General features: G+C 43.8%; 2 protein-coding genes across 4 annotated transcripts in view; one reads left to right on the top strand and one right to left on the bottom strand.

Annotated features, from left to right (window-relative positions):
* The window catches only part of Kmo (kynurenine 3-monooxygenase), a 29,437-nt gene extending 26,259 nt beyond the window's left edge, over nucleotides 1-3,178 (top strand). For all 3 annotated transcript variants that reach the window (XM_038348607.2, XM_038348608.2, XM_038348609.2), the window contains 3 exons: nucleotides 186-287; nucleotides 376-435; nucleotides 1,950-3,178. In XM_038348607.2, coding sequence (XP_038204535.1) covers nucleotides 186-287; nucleotides 376-435; nucleotides 1,950-2,129 — 342 coding nt within the window. In that variant the 3' untranslated portion in view covers nucleotides 2,130-3,178. The remainder of the gene's footprint in view (nucleotides 1-185; nucleotides 288-375; nucleotides 436-1,949) is intronic.
* A 1,415-nt stretch (nucleotides 3,179-4,593) lies between these two features.
* Nucleotides 4,594-25,703, bottom strand: part of Opn3 (opsin 3) — a 32,757-nt gene continuing 11,647 nt past the window's right edge. The window contains exons 2-4 of the mRNA XM_038348611.1: nucleotides 9,577-9,896; nucleotides 7,909-8,160; nucleotides 4,594-5,334 (exon numbers count right to left, since the gene is read on the bottom strand). Of these exons, the coding sequence (XP_038204539.1) occupies nucleotides 5,071-5,334; nucleotides 7,909-8,160; nucleotides 9,577-9,896 (836 nt within the window). The 3' untranslated portion in view covers nucleotides 4,594-5,070. The remainder of the gene's footprint in view (nucleotides 5,335-7,908; nucleotides 8,161-9,576; nucleotides 9,897-25,703) is intronic.

Here is a 25,703-nt window from a genome sequence, read left to right as displayed (position 1 = left end):
GTCTTGTACTCCTAGGATTTCTTGGGAGCACTTGGGGGTGACGATTGCGGAAATGGGGTTTTATTTGATGCTTGCGTTAGCATCCATTCTTGTGACAGCTGTGAGTGAAGACGAGCAGCAGATTATTGTGAGGGAATTGAGGTGCTTCATCTCAGGTGCTCTCTCTAAGAATTCTGTCATTGCAGATGCGAGCGCATGTTAACTCCAGGTGGTTCCTGTTTCAGAGGCTCCTAAATAGATTTCTTCATGCTATTATGCCATCGACCTTTATCCCTCTCTATACCATGGTAAGGGATGTATTAAAGATTTCCCCCTCGTTTTCCCTCTGTTTAGCTAATAAAGAATACAGCAGATGCTCTTTAAATTCCCCTGCAGGTTGCCTTCACCAGAATAAGATACCACGAGGCAGTGCTGCGCTGGCATTGGCAGAAAAAGGTTGGAAGAATTTGACTACTGAAAAACTCGATGTGTTGAAGTATCCTATAGTTTCATGGTCATATTTATTTCAGGAAAATACAGACATGACAGGACAGAGACATTATGTTGCTCTTCCAAATAAAACCTGTCCTGAGTCTGCAGAGTACGTAGCACACACTATGCATGATGGAAAAAAAAATAGTAAAGAGAAATTTGAAGAGGGGGAGGCTGATATTTCTCAGCTTTTTGCTTTGTTTACGCATTGAGATCCATTCTGGACTTTGACATTATGTGGCATCTTTGTGAGTTTAACTTGTAAAACTAGACACAATGACGTCACTGGCTTTTCTAGTGGGATGCAGTGATGCAGTAATTTGGAGAAGCTGACCCAGGGGTACCATTAAATGCAATTCAGATTCCTGACTGCTTTGGGAATTTTCTAACTTCATCTGTCGATAGTTTTATTGGAGGCATATATACTGAGCCAGACACTTCAGTGAACAAGATGTAGTGTCTACCCTCCAGGTGGCTCAGGAACTCATAGGAAATGTGGACAGATATGGTGGAAAACGCTTCAGGGGCTACTGCAAGGAGAATATGGATGTCTGCTAGGAAAGGAAGGCTGAAGATACACTAGCCAGGAGGTCTAGGGTGTAAGAATGATCAGATGAAAGTTGGGTAGGTAAGTGGGGACTTCAGCATCTGCTGAAATAAGAAGATTGGCTTATAGAGGGCTGAGCGACCTAAAAAGACTTAAACACCCAAGCTAAGACTTTAGGTCAATAACTTTGTCGTATAGAGAATGGGCCAGAAAGAGTCAAGATCTACCTGTAAGCTCTACCTCTATATAACTGAATAAAATAGGGACTGGGAACATTGCTCTGTGGGTAAAGTACTTCCTGCCTAGTCATGAGTGCCTGCGATGCGACCCCCAGCATCCACATAAGAGTTGGACACAGTACACATCTGTAACCCTGTTCTAGGGGTGGGGTAGGGTAGATTCCAGGGACTTGATCCCCAAAACAATAAGTTTTGGGGCTAGTGAAAGACTGTCTCAAAACAATAAATAGTAGAGAGAAAGGGGAAGCCACCTGACAGTGATCTCTGTCCTCTACATGTGTGCACACTGGTAAATACACCCCCTACTACATGTGTACACGCAACACACATACATATGCACCAAATAAAATAGTGTCCCTGGCCTCAAAGAGACAAACATGCCAAGAAGAGCCAAGCAGGCAGAGTGCACTGAAATCAGGGCAGAGGCAAAAGAGAGGTCAAGCAATCAAGTTGCTGCTTCAAGTTAAAAACAACAGAGAACAGCACTCTTGTCTGTGATGTAGGAAAACATCTGTGCACTTGTCTGTAATAGAGGAAGAGAACAGCACTCTTGTCTGTGATGTAGGAAGACACCTGTGCACTTGTCTGTAATAGAGGAAGAGAACAGCACTCTTGTCTGTGATGTAGGAAAGAAGTTTATCTCAAAATACAACCTCCAGATGAATAGTTTTGTATTTTTTCCATCCTTGCAGGTGATAAACAAAGGACTCTTCATCCTTGGATCCCTGATAGCCATTGGAAGTGCCTACCTACTTGTGCACCACCTGTCCCCGAGACCTCTGGAATTCTTGAGAAGGCCAGCATGGACTGGAACCACTGACTACTGGAATAGAAGCACAGGTGTCTTCCAGCAAGTTCCATGGAGTTACTAGGACAATCTAGAGCGTCAAGGTTCCCGGTAGCAAATATTTGTTCTCTCTCCAAAATTAAGGACAAGAAGCATGTTTACTTTGGCACATTTAATTCACTACTGGACAATAATTGTCAGCATATAATTAAGTTTCCTGTAGAATGTTTGTGTCTGCCGAGCAATGGGAAATGCTGCTGCTGTTTTTTTTGTAGTGTTTCCCTCACTTTGCCTGCTTGGGCTGGGCCCATTTAAATTTAGAAATGTAAGAACCAAGGTCTCTTTCACTTCCCAAAACAGGTTTTTTTTTTTTTTTTTTTTTTTTTTATACAGGACGTTATAGGAGCAACAACACTCAGAACTGAAAACCACAGCATGCCTAGTGTGCTGCTTCCTCTTTGTAGGGCAGATGGGGCCTGCCTAACCCTAGGAACAGAGCACTTGCTAAAACCAGAGGTGTGAATGAGAGGCAGGGTGTTTCAAAGAGTTCCTGGATGATTCTGTTCTTTTCCCCAGTCTTCAGGTAGCAGAATTACTGCCTTTTAAAAATAAGAAAGGGCTATTAATGCCATCCTAAGTGAAGAATAAGAAAGGGTTGTTATTAGTAACTGAAATATATCTAGGAGTGGAAAGGAGATGGGAAGGCTGTCTTCCAGACACATGGAGACATAGTTCATTCCGTTTCAGACACGGAAGCGATGCCTTGAACGTCACACTGAGACAGTTAACTGCATCTTCGAAGTGCAGTGTGGAGACGCGGGCTCTTCTTTCAGTAGGCTTACTGGTACACTTGAAAATTCTTTTCAAACATTATTAATTTTGAAAACTATGATACCAGTGATGTAGGAAAGAAAGACTGAGGTGATAAAGATGAAACAATTTGGCATTTTCCATAGTCTCAAAGACGTCCTTGAACCTTGTTAATTTAGGTTTGGTGTGTAAGGAAAGAAAAAAAAAAACTGTTTTCGTGGAAAGGGGATGTAGGTCAGTGGTAGAGTACTTACTTAGCGTGCCCAGAGCCCTGGGTTAGATTCCCTAGCATTGCAAAAATAAACAGTATCATTGTTCCTTTTATTTCATTTTGTTGGCTGTGGCTACTGTAACAGGCAGACTGGCATTAGGAAACAAACTACATTTTAGAAGCGTGTATATCCCATACACACGTGGGAGATACTCAGAAAACAAGCTGGCTTAGGGGCCAGAGAGACTGCTCAGCTGCCAAGTGCGCGCACCGCTCTTTTAGGGAGCACCAGGTCCTAGCTCCCATGTCAGGCAGCTCGCACCTGCCCATTACACCAGCTCCAGGAGGTCCAATACCTCTGGCTGCCCTGGGCTCCTGCACCCATGTGCACATAACCACATATAGACTGCCCCCACCCCATGATTGAAAACCTTTAGAGACCATAATTTCTATTAGTACCAACAGGGTGAATGGGAGGAATCGGAGGGAGGAAAGTAAAGGGCAAAAATGATATAATTTTATTTTAAGTTTAAAAAAATATTTAAAAAGGGGGAATCTATATGATACATAATGTTGTGAGGAATGAGCTAAAATGAACACCTAGTACATTTAAAAACATTTTAAAATAATGTAAGCTCATGTAGAGAGCCCTGGTTTACGTCATCTTCAACAAGAAGTAAAGGTACAGAGCCATGAAAAGACAGTGGAAAGGACTGGAAGCCCTGGAGTAGCAATCCTTAGGCCACTTTGGCAAGTAGGGGGTGGGGAGACTTTTCTTCTGTCATTTCTTCTCAGTGACTTTCCACTCAAGGTAACCCTGCAAATGGAGCACATTTTGGGGTAGTATACTCTGTTCTCCTCTGGGTATGGGCAATGACACATGCGAAGATGTCCTCTTCACCAACATGGCCCATTAGTGATCCAGGAGTCTACTGATAAACGATGACAATTTAAAACCACATTATATGGAGCTGGTGAGGTGGCTCAGTGAGAGAAGGTGCTTGCTGCCAAGCCTGATGACCTGAGTTCGATCCCCGAGGCTCACCTGGTGGAAGAAGAGGACTGTTTCCCACAAGCTGTCCTCTGATTTCCACACGCACAATACGACATGAGTCACACACACATGCAATAATAAATAAATGTACTAAAATTTAAGTAATACTGCATGGTATTAGGACATTAAAACATTTATTTTCAGCCCTCTCTGAATGTAACTTTGTTTACTGGGAACTCCTCTGTAGGTGCAGGACTTTTGACAAAATAGTAGGAAATTATTAAAAGGAAAGGAGAATTTGCCAAACTAATTTCTGAAAAGGATACATGGAGGTATCAAAAGATCTTTAACACCCCTTTTCCCATGCATGTTCTCCACTGTGGTATTATTAACCATCCGCATGACCAGCGTGAAGTCTACACGCTTTTGTAGAAAAAAAGTCTGCTTTTCTACAAAGCTTTTTAAAGTGTCTTCTGGAACTTGCTTCCTTAACCTGATGCCCTGGCAGTCATACAACACACATGACCAACAGCCTTAGGTTTTCAGATAAAAGTGGGGATTGATTTATTACCTCCTTCATCAATTGAATTGGGCAGACACACAGCATGACACAGAATAGGACCCAACACTGTAACATAGTTCAGATGTCCCAGCCATTGCACACACGTCTAGGAGACAGTTATTTATTTACACAGTGAAATATATCTGAGAAACAAAATGTATCATGTGCTTTGGCAAATATGGTCATTCAAATGTTAAATCCTGGCATAGTAGATGATGGTGCCAGATGCTCATCTTGTGTCACCAGGAGTTTCTCATGTTGTAAAGCACCCATTGAATGAAAAATAATCTGTCTTGTTCCGTCAGTTCTTCAAGACAGACAACATGTGGTCAGTTCGGATTTCCGGCTAGGCCACAAGGTTGTGCTGTTACTGTGCCAAGCAGGGACTCCAGGGCGGTCCTTAGAGTAGATGTTGTGTGGCAGTGGATACAAGACTCCATCTCCCCTTCTTACAAAGGACGGACTTGGATGACGTCGGCCTTGGACGCATTGGTTCTGTCGCTGTCATCGACAGACAGGGACTCGTCACTGGTGATGATAAAGATGATGGAAGAGGAGTTAAAGGTCACTTTCTTCTTTGGCCTGTCCCCGTCTTTCTGTGACATCACGATGGGCCTGATTTGCATCTCGCTCTCAGCTGCTGGCAGGTTTTTAGCAGGCCGCTGGCATCTCAGCAGTCGGAAGCACAGGAGCTGTAGAAGGGACCTCCGAAACTGCAGAGGAAAGTGGAGCAATAAAGCCAATTATTAAGTGAATCCTTAATCAGTTAAGTGGTCCTTAATCTGGAGTAAAATTGAAGACCACTAGTTGAGATTCTCTCTCTCTCTCTCTCTCTCTCTCTCTCTCTCTCTCTCTCTCTCTCTCTCTCTCTCTCTGTGTGTGTGTGTGTGTGTGTGTGTGTGTGTGTGTACATGTATACGCCTATGCACGTGGATGCTAAAGCCAATCTCAGGTGACATACATCTTGTCTTTTGAGATAGGGGCCTGAGGTGTGCCTCTTAGGCTAGGCTGGCTGGCCAGTGAGTCCACAGTGGTCCACATACGTCCATCTTCTCAGTGCTGGATTACAGACACTGGATTACAGACACCACCACAGCTGGCTTTGTTAGTATGTGTTGGAGACTGAACTCAGGTCCTCTGACTTGTCATTTTCCCAGCCACCCCCCCACTTTCCTCATTAGATGGCATGGGATGAAGTCATACAGCAATGCTCAGGTCTACCAAAGTCCCCCATTGACGTTTGGTCTTTTATTTACTACAATTCTTGTTCACTAGATACAAAAGAATATTCTAATCCTTTGTGGTATCCATGGTTCTAATGAACATGAACCTTCTCTAAGGAAAGCTTGACCTGCAGATTTAAGGAATTCAGCCGTTAAATACTCAGTGAGCAGCCCTTGAGTGATGACCGCCGGCCTGAGATTTGAAGACACTACCCACAGTGGACAAGGGCTTCTTCCATGCTTCTGATACCCTCTTGGGTTTCCTCCCTGCTCTTCCGCTTCTACAAGAGCCTGAATGACCAAGGGTCAGACAAATGAGTATCACAAAGTACAGGGGACATTTACTGACTGCACAGAAAACACCCTGTTATGAGGTATTGCACCATCTACAGTCTCTGGCCTCATAACAAATATTGCTTCTTTGTCACTGGGCTAAAAGGCTGAGATGTTTGCTAAGCATTAAGTCTACGGCAGCCAACAGAGCCTCTTCATGCCAAGTCAACATATTAGCTTTTTTGTTTAATGCAGGGACTTTCCCAGGTCAGAAAACGCCAATAAAGAGATGCATTGATTTCTACGTTCTTTAGTGTCCCCACCAACTATATGCAAGGCACATTTAGCTTACATTAATATTTTAAAACACACAATCGATGACAAATTCAGCAAATCACAATATTACAAGTCAAGTTCAGTGCTCAAGATACATTGCTGTTGGAGTTGAGTGAAGTCTGTAAGCCAGAATGCTTCCCCACATTCAGCTCCTTATGGGAAGAACGACTCCCATTTGCTTCTGTCAGTTTGTTGTGTTGCTTAAAATTACTGTCTAAAGTGTCCTAACGGGAGTCAGAATCATCAGGACCCTTGGGGAGCTCGTCAGAAATGCAGAGTGCCAGGCATTGTGAATCAGAAGGGACACTTTTAAACTATACTTTCAGATTTGGTGAAATCATATTCAAGTTTAGAAGCTTTGATTCATAATTCATTGGCTGGAAGAAAAGGCACAAACAAATGATTTTTGGTGAGTGCATTAAGTTTTGCCTACTGTGCCAGTGGTCTTTCATTTCATAATCTATAAGTGGAGTATGGGATAAAGTTATTGTCTATTTTGTTTTGAAGATATTGGGTGGAACCTTCATAATATACTATTTTTTAATTATTATTTGAGTGATAATTTTTATTAGTAGTATATACAAACCATTTTCTTGTAAACTAACTATTAATAAGTATTGCCTAACAATTACTATACATATATTGGTAGATTTTATAACTACCTTTTTCCTTTGGGAATATTCCACATTTCTTCTTAAATTTTTGCTTTTTTATTTCTTTTTTAAAAGACTATTTTATTATTTATGTATTATATGGTGTGGTGTGTGTGTGTGTGTGTGTGTGTGTGTGTGTGTGTGTAAACACATGTGTTGATACCTGCAGAGGCCAGAAGAGGGCACTGGATCCCCTGGAACCAACGTTACAGCAACTGTGAACCCCCAGACATTGGACTCAAATTCTAGTCACTACAAGAGGAGCAGGCGCTCTTAACCTCTGAGCCATCCTCCCAGCACTCTTTTTGGTTTTTTGTTGTTGTTGTTTTTTTTTGTTTTTGTTTTTCGAGACAGGGTTTCCCTGTAGTTTCTAGAGCCTGTCCTGGAACTAGCTCTTGTAGACCAGGCTGGCCTCGAACTCAGAGATCCGCCTGTCTCTGCCTCCCGAGTGCTGGGATTAAAGGCATGCGCCACCACCGCCCGGCCCTCCCAGCACTCTTATATGAAAATCTTAAATTGGGGTTTTGTTCTTTAGATTTGTTTTATCCTTGATATTGTTCTAAGTTGTCACTACATAAAATCTATTTTTAATACTTAATTTTATGTATATTGGTGTGAGGGTTTCAGATCCTCTGGAACTGGAGTTACAGACAGTTGTGAGTTGCCATGTGGGTGCTGGGAACTGAACTTGGGTCCTCTGGAAAAGCAGCCAGTACCCTTAACCACCGAGCCATCTCTCCAGCCCATAAAATCTATTTCTATTTGTTCCCTGGGGTGAAAGCAAGTCAATTCCAGAGCTTACCTTTCTGATCATGAAGATATAGATAACTGGATTGTACACAGTGCTCGATTTAGCAAAGAGATAAGCAACAATAGACACTGTTGGGGTGACCAGGTGTCCATAGCCATTAACCACCAAGAAGCGGGTCACAATATAAGGCATCCAGCAGGTGAGAAAGACAAAGGCCATCAAAAAGCACATTTTGGCCACTTTCTTTTCATATCTTAAAATCTTGATCACTTGAATTGTCTGGAGATCTTCGACACAGCGTAGCTGTAGGAAGTGGAGAAAGGATGGACTTTTCTTTTTAAGCAGATAAGCAGTCACCCTATGTGTCCTGCCTCCATGGAAAGAGACAGGAGACTGACTGACTTCTGACCTGAAGCTTGACCTAGCCTTTCTCTCTTCTGGGCTTCAGTTCCTTCAACTAAAACCTACAGTGGTTGATCTAAATAGCTTCTGACGACATTCTTCAGGTGGGGTAGAGGGAGGAAGGGAGAAGGAGGGGGGGAAGGAGCAGGATGGGCACACACACCCACAGCACATGTGTGGAGCTCAGAAGACAACATCCGGTGTAGGTTCCCACCTTCCACCTTGTCTGAGATGAGATTGGGTTTCTCTGGCCTGTTTCTAGAGACTCTCCTGTCTCTACCTCTTATCCTGCTATTGAATCGCTGGTGTCACAGATACATATCCCTTCACTGTACCCAGGTTTGCATAGATTCTACAGGTTCAAAAACAGTCCCTCATACTTGAACAGCAATTGCTTTACCAACTGAACCATCTCACAAGCTCCCTTTAATGGTTTTTGATGCTTTTCTAATTTACTTAATAAGGCTAAGATACATTATTTTATCTAGATCTTCAAATCCCTAAAACACAGCCTGAAAGGCTTGTGGTCAAATGGAAACAATTTCTTCATGACAGAGGGAACTGTTTTGCCCAAAGCACTGATTCATAAATTCTCCAACCAGATAACAGACTTATGCCGTGCCGGACATGTTAAAGAGAGAAGCCTGCAATTCCAGATGCAGGCAAGTTACTTGCATGAGGTGCTCTGCCAAGGCAATGGCATAGGCTGAAGTCAAGGCTCATTTTTAATCACTTCCTCTGTTTTCAGTCTTTCCTTTGTATCTACTCCCTTGTCTCTCCCTGACACAGAATAGTTAGGAAATTGCACACAGCTGACGTTAAAGGTGACATGCAGCTGTGCCTCCTGTGACATGCAGCTGTGCCTCCTGTGTCCGCCATTGCAGCCTCTTCCTGCCTGGTTGGTCCCCACACGAATCAGCTTGGTGCATGTTCCAGTCCTTTCCAGCTCTACAGTCTCTGACAAGTGGATTCATGTGGTCTCGAAATGAATATAATTATGGAAATTATAACTTTTCCCCTCAGAATTCTTAACTTTTGAGAGTGCTACATAATGTAAGTTTTGGGGTTGGTATTGTCTGTTTGCCTTTTGCTTGTTGCTTTTGGTTATAGAGGATGGTGTACAGAAAGCCAATGCCATCCCTCAGTGATCTGCTTGGGGAATGATTCACAGTGCAAAGTTCTACTAAACATTAAGTCCCGAAGAGTCTTTCAACCCTGGGTAAATAACTGATCATATAGGGAGAGTTTGGTTCTTTTCACATCAAATGATGGATGTGGGGATGGTTTGGAGAGGGACATCTGCAGCCTTCAACTCACCATTCGAACAGAATACAGAATGTGACCATAGCAATGGCCTATGATGCCCATGGGTACCACCAGGCAGCCAAGAAACAAGAAGAGCACGAAGGAGGAGTCGTTGGCATCCTTGGATTTCCAATCCACTGTACAGCCCAGTCCATGTACGTCTAGGATGTATCTGTTCCAGCCCAGGAGAGGTGCTCCTGCCCATGCCAGCGAGTAGAGCCAGATATAGGTAATGGCCCTCCAGGACCAGGAAAAGTTGATCACTCTGGAATGTACCACACGGATATAACGTTCATAGGCCAGCACAGTGAGGGTGGAAATGGAGACCAACCCTGCGAGAAGAGAAAGAGAAGTAAGGTGTAGAACAGGGAGAAATCACAGGAAAACGACACATTCCACCAGAAATACTATACAGAGAATCTGGGGCCAATAGGATGCTTGAGCAACAGCAAGAGATCCGGAGCGATAGCAAACCAGGCTCCCCAGGAAAATCAACTGGAAAGGTATTTACCTATGGAAAAAATGTAGAATCAAAATGGAATGTGGGTTGTAGGACAAAGATCAAAGCCCCTAAAGTCAGCCCTGTATCCAAAGATGTAGCTTCAGCACAAAGTTCTGCCAAAGAGAAAGGGTAGAAAAAAAAATAAAACAGGTGACCCCAGCATTCACCCCCTCTCTCTGCTGTGACACATGACTGGAAGACCCGCCAGGACAGGAGCTGCTGTTTTTCACCACACCTTCCACACCATGACGTTGGCAAACCCTCTAAAACCACCAGCCCAAATAAGCCCTGGTTTTGCCAACGGTTTTGTCACAGTAACCGGCGCAGGCTATGAGCAGACCTGGAGAAAAGCTTGTGGCTGGAGGTGATGGGCTAGCCCCAGGTTCCACAAGGTAGCTCTCAGAAGGAAAAGAATACAGACGGGTCTTCTAGGAAGCAGCCAGAAGGTGTGTGTGGCGGGGGGATGGGAGGGCTTGTTAAGAGTTTGGGGGACCGGTCCCAGCCCTCCACTACCTTGCTGCTTAGCTTCCAAAATTTTAGTCTCTCTAGGCCCTGGATTTTTGTTTTCATAAAACTGAAGATCTCTTTGCATTATAAAACTTTGTGATTCTGTTGTTCGAAAAATGTGAGGTGAAAAGACAAGACACCTGCCTCGGTATCGGGCCACACAGTTAATATTCATTTAAACCAAGTGCTTTGTATGTGGCAGGGTGAAGGAGCAGCGTTATTCTCAGTGTCTGATACACATGACATCAGTAAGAATTTCTGAATCGATAACTGAGGGTTTACTATTTACTAACCAAAAGAAGCCTGGGTTCTGGAACACAGTATGGGGAATAACCCTAGAGAGCAGTGACCAAAAGCAAGCGGTACACCTCAATTCAAATTACGGTAAGGAATTCTGAGCATAAATTAGATGTGCTGTCGCAGAAATCTAATTTTAGTCTATTAAAATTTCATATCACAAATGATATACCCTTTAATTAGTCTCCAAGAAAGACATCTAGAAACCCAGTTAACAAATAGTAAGCTGATGTTTAAAATACAGATGACTCCATTGAGTTTACAAATATTATTATTAAATATAATGGCATTTAATTTTATAATTAACTTCAAATGCTAAATTATGACATTTAATTTGTCATTAATTTATGCTATATATTATTTCATTCTCCATAAGCAAGAAAACTTAGTACGAAGAATTTCACTATTGTGAACTGTAAATCTCAACACATCATAGAGACAAATGAATGAGTTTTCAGGGCTAAAGCAACAAGCTGGCATAGGAAGTGGGTACAGGCGTACAATTATTTCCATGTGCAACTCATCCATTCAGTCATTAACCATCTACTGCCTAGCTAGGTGTCAGTCACGGTGCTAGAGTTGGCATGAAGTCCCCTGGATCGCAGTGCCTTGCAGAATTTAAAGTCTGCTTGTAAGTCTGAGAAAACATTCAACAAGCCAATCAGTGAAGTGAAATGAACGAAGGAGTCGGGAATAACTCAAGCCCAGGAGAGAGAGAAGACAGAGGGCGGGATACAACTGTGCTTCCAGGCTGGCAGAACAGAACTGCAGTGCGGAGCCGTCACCTTGGTGATAAACCCGGGATCTGGAAGTTGGTAGGTTTCCTTTTTAGCCTATTTAGGTAAAAGACTTTCCAATGTCAGTACAGTTTTGTTGTTGGTTTCAGCATGCTGTGTGTTAGCAAGCATAGTAAGTTTCAAGTGTTTGGTTTCAGTCACCAGCATCCAGTACCATTCCAGGTTAATGCCAACTCATGGTGGGTAGGACGGGAGCAAGCCCTGCCTGGCTCAGATCCTCCTGGACAAAACATGTGGATAAAGGAACAGTGGCTGTAGTCTGACTGGTCTTTGAGGGTGACCGGATCGAAATGATCAAAACTACAGACCTCTGGTGACATATTAGCAGTCTCTCCATCACGCCTGTGGGTTCTGTGTAAAAATTATTTACTGTAGACTGGGAAGATGGATTCCGTTAGCAGAGTGTTTCCCCTGTAAGCGTGAGAACCTGAGTTTGATTCCCAGGACCTACATAAAAAGCTAGGCATAGCCGGGCAGTGGTGGCACAGGCCTTTAATCCCAGCACTTGGAAGGCAGAGGTAGATGGATCTTTGTGGGTTTGAGGCCAGCCTGGTCTACAAGAGCTAGTTCAAGACAGGCTCTGAATCGACAGAGAAACCCTATCTCTAAATAAATAAATAAATAAATAAATAAATAAATAAATAAATAAATAAAGACAAAAAATAAAAAATAAAAAAGCTAGGTAGGCATGGTGGTACATAGAGACAAGCATGGATTATGGACTCCTACAGCTTCCAATCTATCCTGCATAGCCTCCTTAGTGAACTTCAGGCCAGTAAGAGATCCCATCTTGCAAAACATGGTAGAAAGCAGAGTGGACAGTGGATGCTGACCTCTGACCTACACATACGTGCACACGCCTGAATATATACATTCTGTCTCACAGAGATTACATTTTTGTTGTCAGAGGCTGTTCATTCATTTTCCGGCCGTCCAGACTCGAAATAATAACACTGAAACTATATTAATTACAACACTGCTTGGCCAATAGCTTAGACTTTTATTAAGTAACTCTTACATCTTAAACTAAACCATTTTTATTGATCTGTGCATTGCCACATGGCTGTGGCCTACCGGTAAGTTTCCATCCAGCGTCTGTCTCCTTCAGCAGCTATATGGCATCTCCCCAACTCTGCCTTCTTTGCTTCTCTATCTCCGCTTGGAATTCCTGCCTTGCTCTAGTCGCTGCTGCCATAGGCCCAAAGCAGCTTCTTTATTAAACCAATGGTAATAAAACATATTCACAGCATACAGAGGGGAATCCCACATCACATGTTGTATTCTACTTAATTCCTAGAGTGTTCCTCAGGAGGATGGGGATGGATGGATGGGCTGTCTTGTCTCTGCTTACCAGCCCTTTCAGCGGGTCATCTGGTGTTGAGTCTCGTTATTTCATGTAGTAAATGTATTAAGGACAGCATGGCATGTAAAAGAAGTGGCCACTAGCAGAGAAGGCATCGGCTATCATCACGCTTTGTGACAACCGTGCTACATAGTGTGTCGCTATTGGAAAAAGACACCTGTGGCTTGGAAGAGTAAACGAGTACTGTCAGTAGTGCAGGCTGTTTTGAGAACCCAATTTGGACCTCAAAACTATCATTTTCTCCTTAATATCATGTGTTTTCTCTCAGGGGCACTATCCGGAAAGGGGGTTCTGAGGAGGAGGATGGAGTCCAGTATGAGCAAGGAAGGCCCAGAGAGGGCAAGGAAGGAATATAACCCGTACACAATCATGTATGTGTATAAATTGGGATAATTAATCCCTTTAAGGAAACCTGTGTTGTTCTGTTGCGGGCGCTCCTTCCGCTCCTTCAGCCAATAGCTGCTGAGATACCAGCCCATTGAGGCGTGGTCTCTACTTGTTTAAAAAAAAGCAGCAACTGTCCTCGGCTCAGCTCCGCTTCCCGCGACTAGGCTCCCTTCCTGATTGCGCAGAGGGCTGTTGTCTGGAACGGTGATCTGTAAGTTTTTCCCCTTTAAATAAACAACCATTCTATTAATCATAATTCCAAACTGGTGTGGGATTGTTTGTGATTTACGCCTTCATTGTACCAACAAAGTTAGGTATGAAAGCCCCCTGCTGTCCATTTTACAAAACAGCTTTTGGCACCATTATGAGTGCAAACAGAAGCTGGATGGCTGTACCTATTGTAAATTAAGATACCACCTGCCATTCACCACCTCCTGCCCAGCACTCACCATGACAAACAGACTGACATGTGACAGCCCAGGCAGTAAAACAGCACCACCTGCAAACCTCCCAAAGAAGGGAATGTGAGCACCTGGGTTTAAACCATCAGAACACCTCTGAGGATTTATACAACATACCAGACCAGGGACAAGTGTGGCACCCTCACCTAGACCCTGGAAAGAGGCCATGCTACCGTAGGGCCACACAGACCTGTCATTGGACCACCCATCAGGAGATAGACAGGCAGAGAACTCCTGTTTTAGTAATTCAGTCCAGCGGAGTCCCCATTACTTGACGCTGGCCTACTCAGACTGCTGTCTGTCTGACCATAGACTGGTCCTCTGAATAAACCTTTAGGGGAAAAATCCCCATCTGATGCCTATGTATGGGCTGGTGTGTTGAACTCTGGTAAATCAGGCCTGGTAGCGAGTGCTTTTACCTTCTGAGCTGTCTGACTGACCTTCAATAGCAATTTGTAATGGTATTCATTTCTTTTGTATTTTCATCTACACTTTAAACTACCCTGTGCCGTAATCCTGGAGGCTCCCTCCTTCTTCACTGGCCACACTCCACAGTCAGACTGACTTTTAAGTGAGAAGGGGAAGGAGCAGGACCTTGTTAAGAAGGAGAAGGGGTGACAGAGGAAAGCAGTGCCTGGGGGACTGGCAGATCACCAGGGAAGAAGGCAAAAGGAACAGGGAAGGGAGAACCAGATACGTGGAAACAAGTACAGTGTAGCCGCTGGAAGGTCTGAGGACCCTCTGATAAATGCTGACAACAATCTCTTAGCGTGCAGGACACAGCTGTGCGAACAACTGCAGGAGCAAGGTAGGTGCCACACAGCTGAGTCTGGACCTGGAGAGGGTAAAGGGGCGGGGCTTCCTCTGCCTGGGAAATACTGGGATGGGCTGTAAGAGAAGCGCGATTTGAGCAGATGAATATAAGGAGTTTGTGAGCTGCCGTGAATGTGGACAGAAAGCAAAGCTAAGGGCTGGGGAGATGGAACTGTGGGTAAAGCGATGGCTACACAAGTGTCGGGACCTGAGTTCTGATCCCTATGACCCACAGAAAAGTGGCTTCAGTAACACAATCTGCAAAGACAGTCCTTCTATAGTGAGTTGGGAGGTGTGGACAAGAGACTCCCTGGAAGCTCGTGGGCCAGCTAGGTTGGCATGGGCAATGGTGAACAAGACACCCTGTCTCAAAGGTTGAAGGCAAGGACAGCACCTGGGCTTGTCCTCTGATATGTGTGTACCCATACTCACGCATAAGAACACACACAGACACACACACCCCATGCACACAAAAAATTAAAAACATACAAACCTACGCTGTAAAAGAGGCATTGAAATGCTAATTCTCTGCATGAGCGTGAGTTAAAGAATCCTTTGACATACAGTTTGATTACGCATTCATTTACAGCATTTAGCAACATACAATATACACACCATATGCTTGGTCCCGTGCTAAGCAGTAAGATAAAAATTATACACAGAAATAGTTACCAAAAGATGCGATAAATTCTAAAAAAGGAATATGTTTGAGGCCACAGTACTATATTAAAGTCCGTCTTATTTTACCCATCTGATCCCACGGAAATTCACATGTCTGGTAAAAAAGAAGGAGGAGGAGGAGGGGGAGGAGGAGGAGGGGGGGAAGAGAAAGAGGAGGAGGAGGAAGAGGAGGAAGAAGAGGAGGAGGAGGAGGAAGAGGAGGAGGAGAAGGAGAAGGACAGGAAGAAGAAGAGGAGGAGGAGAAAGGAGGGGGAGGAGAAGGAGGAGAAGAGGAGGAGGAGGAAGAGGGGGAAGAGGAAGAAGAGGAAGAGGAGGAGGAAGAGGAAGAGGAGGAAGAGGAGGAGGAAGAAGAGGAAGAGGAGGTAGAAGAAGAAGAAGAAGAAAGAAAGAAAGGAAGAAAGAAAGAAAGAAAGAAAAAAGATGTGTCTCAGTGTGTGTGTGTGTTGTAAGTTCAGCTTCATATAGAACATGAATGAACTTGGTAAAATGGTAATGGATAAAGTGATTTTGTATGTTTGGGATAAATGTGTTTCAGGTTGGTGCAGAGTGAGCAGAAAGCACAGAAATGGAAAATGCTTTTAAGCTTTGATGCATGCTGTGTCAGTCACAAGAACCAAGCTGTTTCCTTCTTTGGCCACTAGATGGTCACATCGAGTAGCGTATTTCTAGATGTAGGCTGGATAAGCAATTTTGTACCAAACAGAACAAATGCTTAGAGCAGTGCTGCCAAGCTCGTGGGCCAGATGCCTGTATCTGTAAGAAGAGTTGGTATGGCCGCCAGCGCCCATCACTCGAAGCAACTTCAATGAAAGTAGTAGGAGAAATGCCTTGGTGAAATGGGAAGAGAGCTAGGAGACTGTCCTTGGGGCGTTTTAACTACAGGAGGGGGGCGGGGTCCTAATTATATCCAGGAAGAGGTGAGGCTGAGCTCTCTGCTTATCTGCATACAGCACTGGAAAGGAGGCGATTAGAAACAAAGTTTGCTTCCTAAGGACGCAACTCTGTTACTTCTATGGAAAATGTAAACAAAACGTGCTACTTTTTATAGCAATGGGTTAAGTAGGACAAAACCCCGGCCATGGCAGAATTTAAAAATTCTGCTAGGGTCAGCACTTCTCTGGACATCAAGGCTGCACTCAGAGCACACATTCTGCCTAGAAAGTGTGTCGCTTTAAATTAGCCAGTTTGAGGTGGAGATCACTCAGAATGACACACAGGACCTCTTTACAGTTGGATTAAAAATCCGGCGGGGCTTCTGCTGGCTGTGCTTCCCTGCTAAAGAAGTAAAACTGTTTACCTGGCAAAAACACTTTAAGCCTTGTGATCATTTAGGTGAGGTCGCAGGCCCGTTTCTAACGATAAGTAGCCTCCACTCACATTTGCACATTAAGGAATAGAGGTAAATTTAATATGTTTGAAAACATGCATTTGCTAGATTAAGCAAAACGGCTGCTTTTTTAACACTTTGTTTATGGAGTCTGTTTGTTGCAGAAGCTTCTTCACCCTTCCACTAATGTAAGGTGTTGATTCCAGCCCACTAACAAGAGAAGTAGATACTTATAATGTGCCTGGGATGGTTCCCAGCAGCCGCTGGTATGTTTCATCTAAGCCTCTCAATGGATAACACATGTAGAAAGTAGTTACCATTGCTGTTTATAAAAAGAAAACTGAAGCAAATTGACAAGTATCTTACTGGCTTCAGACCCTAATAAGCAACCGAGTCTGTGTTCAAACCCCACAGAGCTTGCTTCCAAAGTGCAAGTTGGAAATCGTCATTTGTCTGCAAGTGAAGCACACTGTTCAGGAAGGAGATTTCATCTGTTCACTGCTGACTACCTATGTTCCATCACCGTGTTTACCTTTGGTATCAGGAGGTCCTTTTGTAAGCTCAGCGTTTTCTAAGCTGCTGAAATAATCAGTTTCCATTGAAGCAGGAAAGGCAGTTCCCCAAACACCAAAATGACGGCTGCTTTTGGTTTACCTCTTTTAGGTTTAAAAAGAAAAGTCCTAGTGAATGAGTTCCTTTTTCACGTCCATTTCCCACCCTTTCTCAAATTCCATTGTCAACCATTTCTTCTAAAACACAAATCATTCTGGGTAGTAATCTATAACTCCTGTTCCGGGGGTTCAGACATTATCTTCTGACCTCTGAAGGCACCAGGCATACACATCATGGTGTGCATGTATATATGCAGGTAAAAACGCATCCAAATAAAAAGTTTATTTAAAAAACAACCTATTTCAAATAAGCAACTTAAACAGATCTACTGTTCACTGCCCAGTAGAAATAGAGCCACTCCGTGCCTTAGTGACTTAAGACGTGGCAGCTGCCATGGAAGCCGTCTCCCCAGAAGACAGCTGCTCAGCCAGGCAGTGCTCATGCTCATCCGGGGGCTCAGGGTCGATGGCTCCCTTCCCACAGTTCAGACATCTGCTGCTGTTTCTGTTCTTGGTCTCGCTGCCCCTCACTAGTACTGCCTGTGGTGTTGTCCACTAAGTATGGTAATCTTTTAGAAGAAGGAAGGGTAAGTGGTTGTTGATGCAGCTGGTAAAGCACGGGGCGTGGATACCCCGGGCTCCCTGTGGCAGTAGCTTGGAAGACATACCACGGTTTCTCCTTCCATGACCTCATCCTGCTATTTAGGTCTTCCGATAGCAGCTCTCACTGCTCTTTGACCCTTCTGGTTGCCACTTAGCTCTTTGTCTTTCTGTAGCCCCACTTTTGGACAGTAGACAATTTTTTGTTACAGAAGCCAAAATTTTAGACTATTTACCTTGACCCTGAGTTGACAGTCTTTTAGTTCCTTCCTCCTTCTTTCCAGGTAATTGCTAAATCAGGGCAACTGGAGCCGAGGGAAAGATTAGCTCTGCTTAGTTATTAGAAGCGGCTCTGCTTAGTTCCTGCTTCCCAGAGGGCGCCCAACTCTAAGTGGAGAATATGCAAAATGTGTGTTGTGTGGAGTCTGAAGTCACAGGATCTTGCTTGATTGAAAACCCAGATCATCTGACTGCTGACCCAGGACCTTTCTCAGATTGTTTTCCTAGAAAGATTTGTCCACAGCAAGTTGCTGAAGGTCTCTTGAAATCCATGAAAACAAATCTACTTATGGATGAATTGTGGAACAGTGCGTGGTAGCCTTCTGGGTACAACACATCTAGTTTCCAAGTATATTCAAGCATGCTAGATTACTAATTTGGTACTAAGGGAGCAAAACCTGAGATAGATCAAAGGAGCAAATTAAAAATATTAGGGAGACCTTAAGGTCTATGGCTCAGTGGTGGGGCGCTTGCCTAGCGCCACAGGAAGAAGTAGAAAGCATAAGGGAATTGAGAATACCTAATTATATTTCCATTCAATCACTTTATAATTTACAAAACTCTCAGGAGAACCAGGTTGTACAGCAGATGGTAGCAACACTATTTAAAGTGACTTTCTATTATCATGCTGCGACTCAAGTAGAGACTACCCAGCTAGCCCGGATTTTCCTAAGAATGAAGAGATGAAGATGTGTATGTCTATTCGTAATTAATCGACTAGAAAATGTAAGCTACACAGGATCATAAATGAGAATGGAGAGAGAAGATAAAAACCCTATGGGATACTGATATATAGACTGGGAAGTAAGACACAGGGACAAAATGTCTGTGATTACAGCATTCTTTGGTCAGGTGACTGTGTGGGAAGTTTAATGTGAAATCCATCTTGGTGACTCGGTGGGGATTTGGGATAGGCAAGAAGATCATTTCCTCCAACATTCTAGTCATACTGATTCTTCAATGGCAAAGGAAGGAAGACAAACAGAAAAACTGGCAGCTAAGGAGGGTGCTTTATAATTGTTTTGTCCAAGGGCACAAAGCAAAGCTAGCAGGGGTCAGAGCAAGGCTGGCTCCAGATCCCTCAAGCTTACAAGCTCCTCTTGCTCATCGCCAAGGGACGATTTATCTTTCCTTTTCCATGAACAACTTACGTCCTCAGAGCAGTGGCCTTTTCTTCACTGGAACAGCGTTTCCACCCTCCAGCACTTTGTAGAGCTAGTGTGTGTCTCCCAGAGGCGGTCTCAAATGCTGACTCCAACACTTAGCCCATGAAAACACGAATTTAGTCTAAAAGTTTCTTTGATTCTGACTGACTTTCAGACCAACAGATCCAGGTTGATTTGGATACATGTCTAATCTCCCTTAGTGAGATCTCATGAGAGTTCTGCTCATTTCCCAAGATTTCTACCACATTAGGCAGACGGACAAGGGTAAAGAGTCTTTCTGTATTATCCTGTGTCACGACTGCAGACCACCTTTGACTGTGCCATTTGCCCCCAACTGTTGCTACCCTCAACTGTTTCCATCACGGTTCTCGCCAGTTGTGGCAGGGCAATGGTACCACTCTGTCCTCCCATCTGGGCAGCGCCCTCACTGGAGACATATCTTAGGAGTTTAGCCTTCCATGGGATGAGTGTGCGAGGGGCTTTTGTAGAAGGAATGGCGGGGCTGCATCCTGCCACCCAGCTAGCTTTACCCAAAATAATTACACGGAAACTGTATTCATTTAAATACTGCCTGGCCCCTGGCCCGTTATCTGTAGCTTCTTATTGGTTGATTCTCATATCTTGCTTTAACCCATATTTAGTAATTTATATAGCACCACGAAGGGTGGCTTACCAGGAGAGATCTTAACCTGCGTCCATCTCAGAGAGGAGAAGCATGGCAACTGCATATGGCGACTGCCTGAAGCGTCTCCCCACTGCCTGATACCCAGCATTCTGTTCTGTCTACTCCACCTACCTAATTTTCTGTTCTCTTAAAGGGCCAAGGCAGTTTTCTTTATTAATTAACCAATGAAAGTAACATAGACAGATAACCCTCCTCCATCAGCCTTTCACATGCACGGCAGGTCATCAGCTGTTTTCTTTTCTCACTGAGTTATTATTGTGGTTGCCTCCAGATTTTGATGGGGTTGGGGAGTTTTTCCATCCTAAGATTCATTCATCATCTTGAAAATTCTAAGTGTATTTTCAGTAGAGAGAACACACATACCTATCATTTATCTGCCTGTCCATCTATCTGGAAGATGGGCTCAAGTGGGTATAATTCAAAAGACAGCTGAGTCACTGATGGTGACTGCCAGTTTCCGGGAACAATCCAGGAGGAAAGCAAACGTCTATGAACGAAAGGCACAGTCATGCTCTGTGCTTCTTGCACATCTGTGTGGTCTGAGGTCAGTTCTGCAGCCTCACAGGGGGAGTGTAACGGAGTTCTCGCACGAGTGATGCCTGGGGAATCAGCAGTGGTGCTCCGTGGCACGGCCTCTAGCACTCAGTCTTTGGGAATGTGGGATAGTGGGGAAAACAGTGGAGGGAGGCAGGAGTCAGGGTCCTTGGGCATCATCGGTTAAAGTGTGGTAGGGGTCGGCAACACCCAAAGGTGTTGGATACTGTTTATGAGGGGAGGCTGCAGAGGGCACAGTTAGAGGTCAGTATTGGACAAAGTCTAGAAATACAAAGGCCATGAAGAAGTGAGCTGTGGGGGCTATCCACCCTCCTTGCGGCAACTTTGGCAGAGATAAAAGCTAAGGTGAGATGAGCTTTTGGAACGGAGGGTTTGCAGAGTGTGGATCCTGAGTGGTGTGTTTGCCAGTGGTGTGTTTCTATATTGTTTTTTCTTTGAGTTCATGTTGTGGACCTTCGGATCTCTTGCAGTTTCTCCCTCACCTGACAGTGGAGCAGGGAGAGACAGACAATTTAACAACAATTGAGTTCTGCATCCTCCACTTTTTGTATGGTCTTGAATGGGTTAGCTGTCTGGAACGTTTATTTCATTAACTATTAATAAAACAGAGGAAATAATGCTATCTAGAAATCCCATAGAACTGGACTGAAAACTGAATTCATTAGTACTCACAAAGCACTTATAACACCACCTGACCAATAGTATGTAAGATAAATGTGTTGGGGAGGGATGTTATAATCCATCTAGCTATGTTTTACATATATCAACAATGCTTTAAGATAAACTGCTAGTAATGTTACATGTACATTATGTGAAAGTTTCAATACGCTTTACCAAAACAGCCACCAGAAATAAAAATCCCCGGCAACATATCAGAACTTCATGTTATTCCTTCTTATATGGCACAGTACACAACCTGCCTCTATCCACTCAATGATCTCTGGATGCCTACTGATTCTCGATGCCAGAGAGGTGCCTGGTGAGTTCTAAAGATCTTCCTGTCTGGTGTAGGAGATCCTTTTGTTTATGTGTTGCTTTTATTGGTTAATCATTAAAGACACTGCTGGGCCTGATAAGGCAGAACTTAGGTAGGCGGAGAAGACAGAACTGAATTCTGGGAGGAAGAAAGCAGAGTCAGAGAGCCGCTATGGAGACACCAGTTCAGACATGCTCTTTCCCAGTAAGCCACGACCTTGTGGTGAACACAGATTAATAGAAATGGGTTAAATCAAGATGTGAGAGTTAGCCAATAGGAGGCTAGAGCTAAAGGCCAAGCAGTGTTTTAATTAATACACTTTCTGTGTGATTATTTCAGGTGTAAGCTAACCGGGCGGCCGGAACAAGGGGCCCTGCTCCCTGTACCACCTGTCAGTTTTACACCTACCTTTCAGGCTGGGTCTATCAGTGTAGTCTCGTGAACAGACATACCCAGCACTAAAGCATTTGTTTACTGAAGCTCTGCAGTGGCCACACTGGACCAGGTTCCTACTGAAATTCCCCTTGGTGTCTATAGTTCTCTCCTGTACTATTTGTGTGCCATGTTTCCTCCTCGGATCAGGAAAAAGTAAGCGGATTGAGATACATAACTGGAAGTCCAAAGTGATGCAGTCTCCAAGCATAAGTGCCCAACAGAAAATAAATATGAACCCTGTACCCTGGCTCTGAAATAGTCCCACCAGGCTGCGTTCAGTGAGAACCTACTCTGGGACAGTTATAAAGGTACTGGCCATCCTTGCCTTAAATCCTTGAGCTTTCAACAATCCTATGGAGGGAAAAATCTACTTAGGAATCTTAACAGTCCAGAACTAATAGGAGGGTAGGAGCTCCTGTCCAGTCAAACAAGGACTTCGTTTCTACCCTGCTTCTGGCAGCAAATGCTTTCCCTTGTATCGTCCCATGGAAATCCTTCTCATCCTTCAGGACCAGACCAAAGCTTTCTCATTTGTGAGTCCTTCCCAGATCTCCCTACAAGTAACTTTCCGGTGCATTCATTGACCTATGCCTATTTTTCCAGTTGTCGTTGCAGCCTAATATAATAGTGGCTAACGGTGTGACTGTGTCAGCCCCAATAGATCAAGAACTGCACTGTTTACCTTTCCGTGATGCTGGGAGTTAACAGAGTCTGTCTTATCACCACGTGGAAACATCAGTGCTTACCATCACAGGGCTTCTTAAAAAAATAATTAATATGGGGAGGAGATGAGAACAGTTCCTGGAATGTATGCAGTCCCTGGTGTCCCTGAACTGGATCTGACCCCCTCTGGAGGTAGAGCATCTTTCAGCCATGGCACGTGAGTTATGGTATCAGATGGGCAGAGTTTGAAGCACACTCCTGCCCCCTACCACTTACCAGCTGTGTGACAGTCCTCAAATTTCCCGCCTTCAAAGTGGCTGTCTTCCTTTCTGCAAAAGGAGGCCAATCAAAGCACCCACCCTGGGTAGTTAATGAGGATTAAACAAAAGATAACTAGAACTTACAGGAGTACCTGGGATACAGTTAAGTGTTTGTCGTCCTCCGGACTCCTAAAATTTAGCCCAGGTTAACCAGTCAGTGCGTGTTGGTTGTCTTGGAACCTTTGCATCCAGCTGTGGTACAACCTCGAGTTTTCTCTGTATTAAGAATACAGACTCCATCACAATTAGGTGTCTCCTACAGTTAACACCTCCTATTTACTGCCAATTTGCAGCACTGTCTCAAAACCTGGTGAACCACTGTCAAAGCAACTGCAGCTCCATTTTGAGTAATGTATTTAGTTTACTGATGGCTCCTCTAAAATGCACAGGATCCTCTCAGATGCATGTGATAAGAACTTTCACACAACACCCTTTCAAAGAGCAATTTAAAATATGCTATTTTATATTAATTTGGGGGCAGTTATTTTTCTGAAGCATATGAAAAAATCCTTATTTCTAATTGTCTTGTAATTATTCTATTTCTTGGAAATATTTTTTTAAATCTACGGAACTTCTAAATTCATATCAGAAGATTAGAGGGGGGTGCAGAGTATTAACTGATTCTCTGAAGTTTTTGCATGATCTGAAATCTCCAGAAGGAAGTCACTGTTGGTTCATGATGTAAGGGAGATGGGTGGGTACAGGGGATATATATATATGAAGTGGCCCAGTGAAAGTACTAGGGTTCCTGCTCATAATGACATGGTACAGAGGACAAGTGACCTAGTTAGAAATCCTGAGGACAACAGGCAGATGTTGGGACACAGAGAAATGAGATCCCTTCGGATATTCATCTGTTCTGGGCTCCTCAGTCTTGGCAGCAGTGATGTTTGTGCTGGGCAAGCCACCTGTGAGGAGGCCACCTTGCCACTGCATGAGGATGGCACCCCACCTCGGCCTCACTACACACTACCTGCTGGAAGCTTCCCCTTTCCCATTTTGACATCAAAGACTCCCGACATCCTCCATTGCCTCCTGCAGGGTGGATGTCTTGGTTTGAGAATCACTGTCCTAATGGTAGGAAATTAAAAATATTAATGGAACACCTTAAAATTAAAATTTGTACTGTCTTAAAAATGGTCTTATTGGTTCACTCTATGCTAATCCTAAAATAGGAAAATTCTGGTTACCTGAAAGTAAGATCCCGGGATCTTCAGCAAGACATTCTGTGACACATTTTCTTTATGATGTCTAAGGTCTGAGAGTTACTCAAAAGGTTTCACTATGAGCTTACAAACAAAGATGCTAACTTACAAAGAACATTTTAACTAGGTTAGCATATTATTATATTTGAGATGAATAAAAGAACAAGAAAACTTCAAGAGATAGAGGGCTTTAACTATATGGCATTCAGTGACATGGGACATGGTGGTGCACACCTATAATCTCAGAACTTGGAAGGTGGGGGGGGTCACAAGTTCAGGATCATTCTTAGCTACACAGCAAACTCAAGGTCAGCTTAGGCTAGAAGACCCTGCCTCGAAAAGCCAAAACCAAGTATGAAACCTTCTGTGTGGATGTCTCCAAGACTTACTTCCTGAGAACTATAAAGTACCTGAAGATGCCATGTCCTTCTGACTGAACTACGAGCGCCTACCTCTCGACACCCATCAATCACACTCTACACCGCTCTGCCTCTTGTGGGTATGCCTCTGAAGTAGGTATAAGGAGTGTAAAAAGGATTAAATATATGCTCAGCAACAGCAAAAGCTAAAATCACAGGACAACAGTCAGAATTATGTATGTAAAGACCTTGACAGCAATACCAGGATGAAGAAGTTCCCTATGTGTGCATAATTAACTTCCACTTCCTTCCAACCCTAACAGTCTGCTTTAGTTGAACAAATTTCATAGGCTGTTTGTTAGAAAGTTCTCAGAGCCATCACTTTTCAGGACGTGGTTTATGTGTTTTGCACACGCATATGCAACAATCTACTCTATTTAGACACAGAGCGAGCAGAACCACAGCATCTTGGGAGATGCTGGCGCATTTAAATACTAAGGGCACATCACACAGATCTCAGGTCTCATTGTAAAATGGATATAGATGTGCTCTTCCTTCCCTGACAGTGGTACCCCGAGGGAGCCTACAGTGGTAACTGCTGTTCCAGCGCTTATGAAATAATCAAGTGGAGACACTCATGATCTGCACGAGCACATCTTACATAAACCTGGAGATAAAGTTCTCCCTGTTAAAACACGAGTGCATCCCTTCATTGGTTAAAAATGACGTAACATCTCATTTTAACACAGGATAATACAGGGAGCTGAGGCTGTGGCTCAGTTGGAGAATGCTTGCCTGGCATGCACGACACCCTGGGTTTAGTTTCCAGCACCCACAAATCAGGTGTGTGCCACCACATACCTGCAATCACAACAGAGATAGGAGGATCAGAAGTTCTTCATTTGAAATCCAAGATCATATTCAGCCAGTTCAAAGACAGCCTGGTTATATGAAATCTTGTCTCAAAAACAAAAACAGTACTAATAAAGGTTAAAAGAAAGACTGTTGAGATGGTTCTGTGGGTAAGGGGCCTGCCTTTCACCAGCCCAAGGACCTCATTTCAATCCCTGGAAACTTGGTACTGGAAGGAGGGGCAGACAAGCTGCCCTCTGACCTCCACAAGTGTACTGCAGCATCCCCCAACCCAAAT

Source organism: Arvicola amphibius, chromosome 12, assembly GCF_903992535.2.
Source record: "Arvicola amphibius chromosome 12, mArvAmp1.2, whole genome shotgun sequence".
Taxonomy (NCBI): Eukaryota; Metazoa; Chordata; class Mammalia; order Rodentia; family Cricetidae; genus Arvicola; species Arvicola amphibius.
This window is presented reverse-complemented; position numbering and strand designations above follow the sequence as displayed.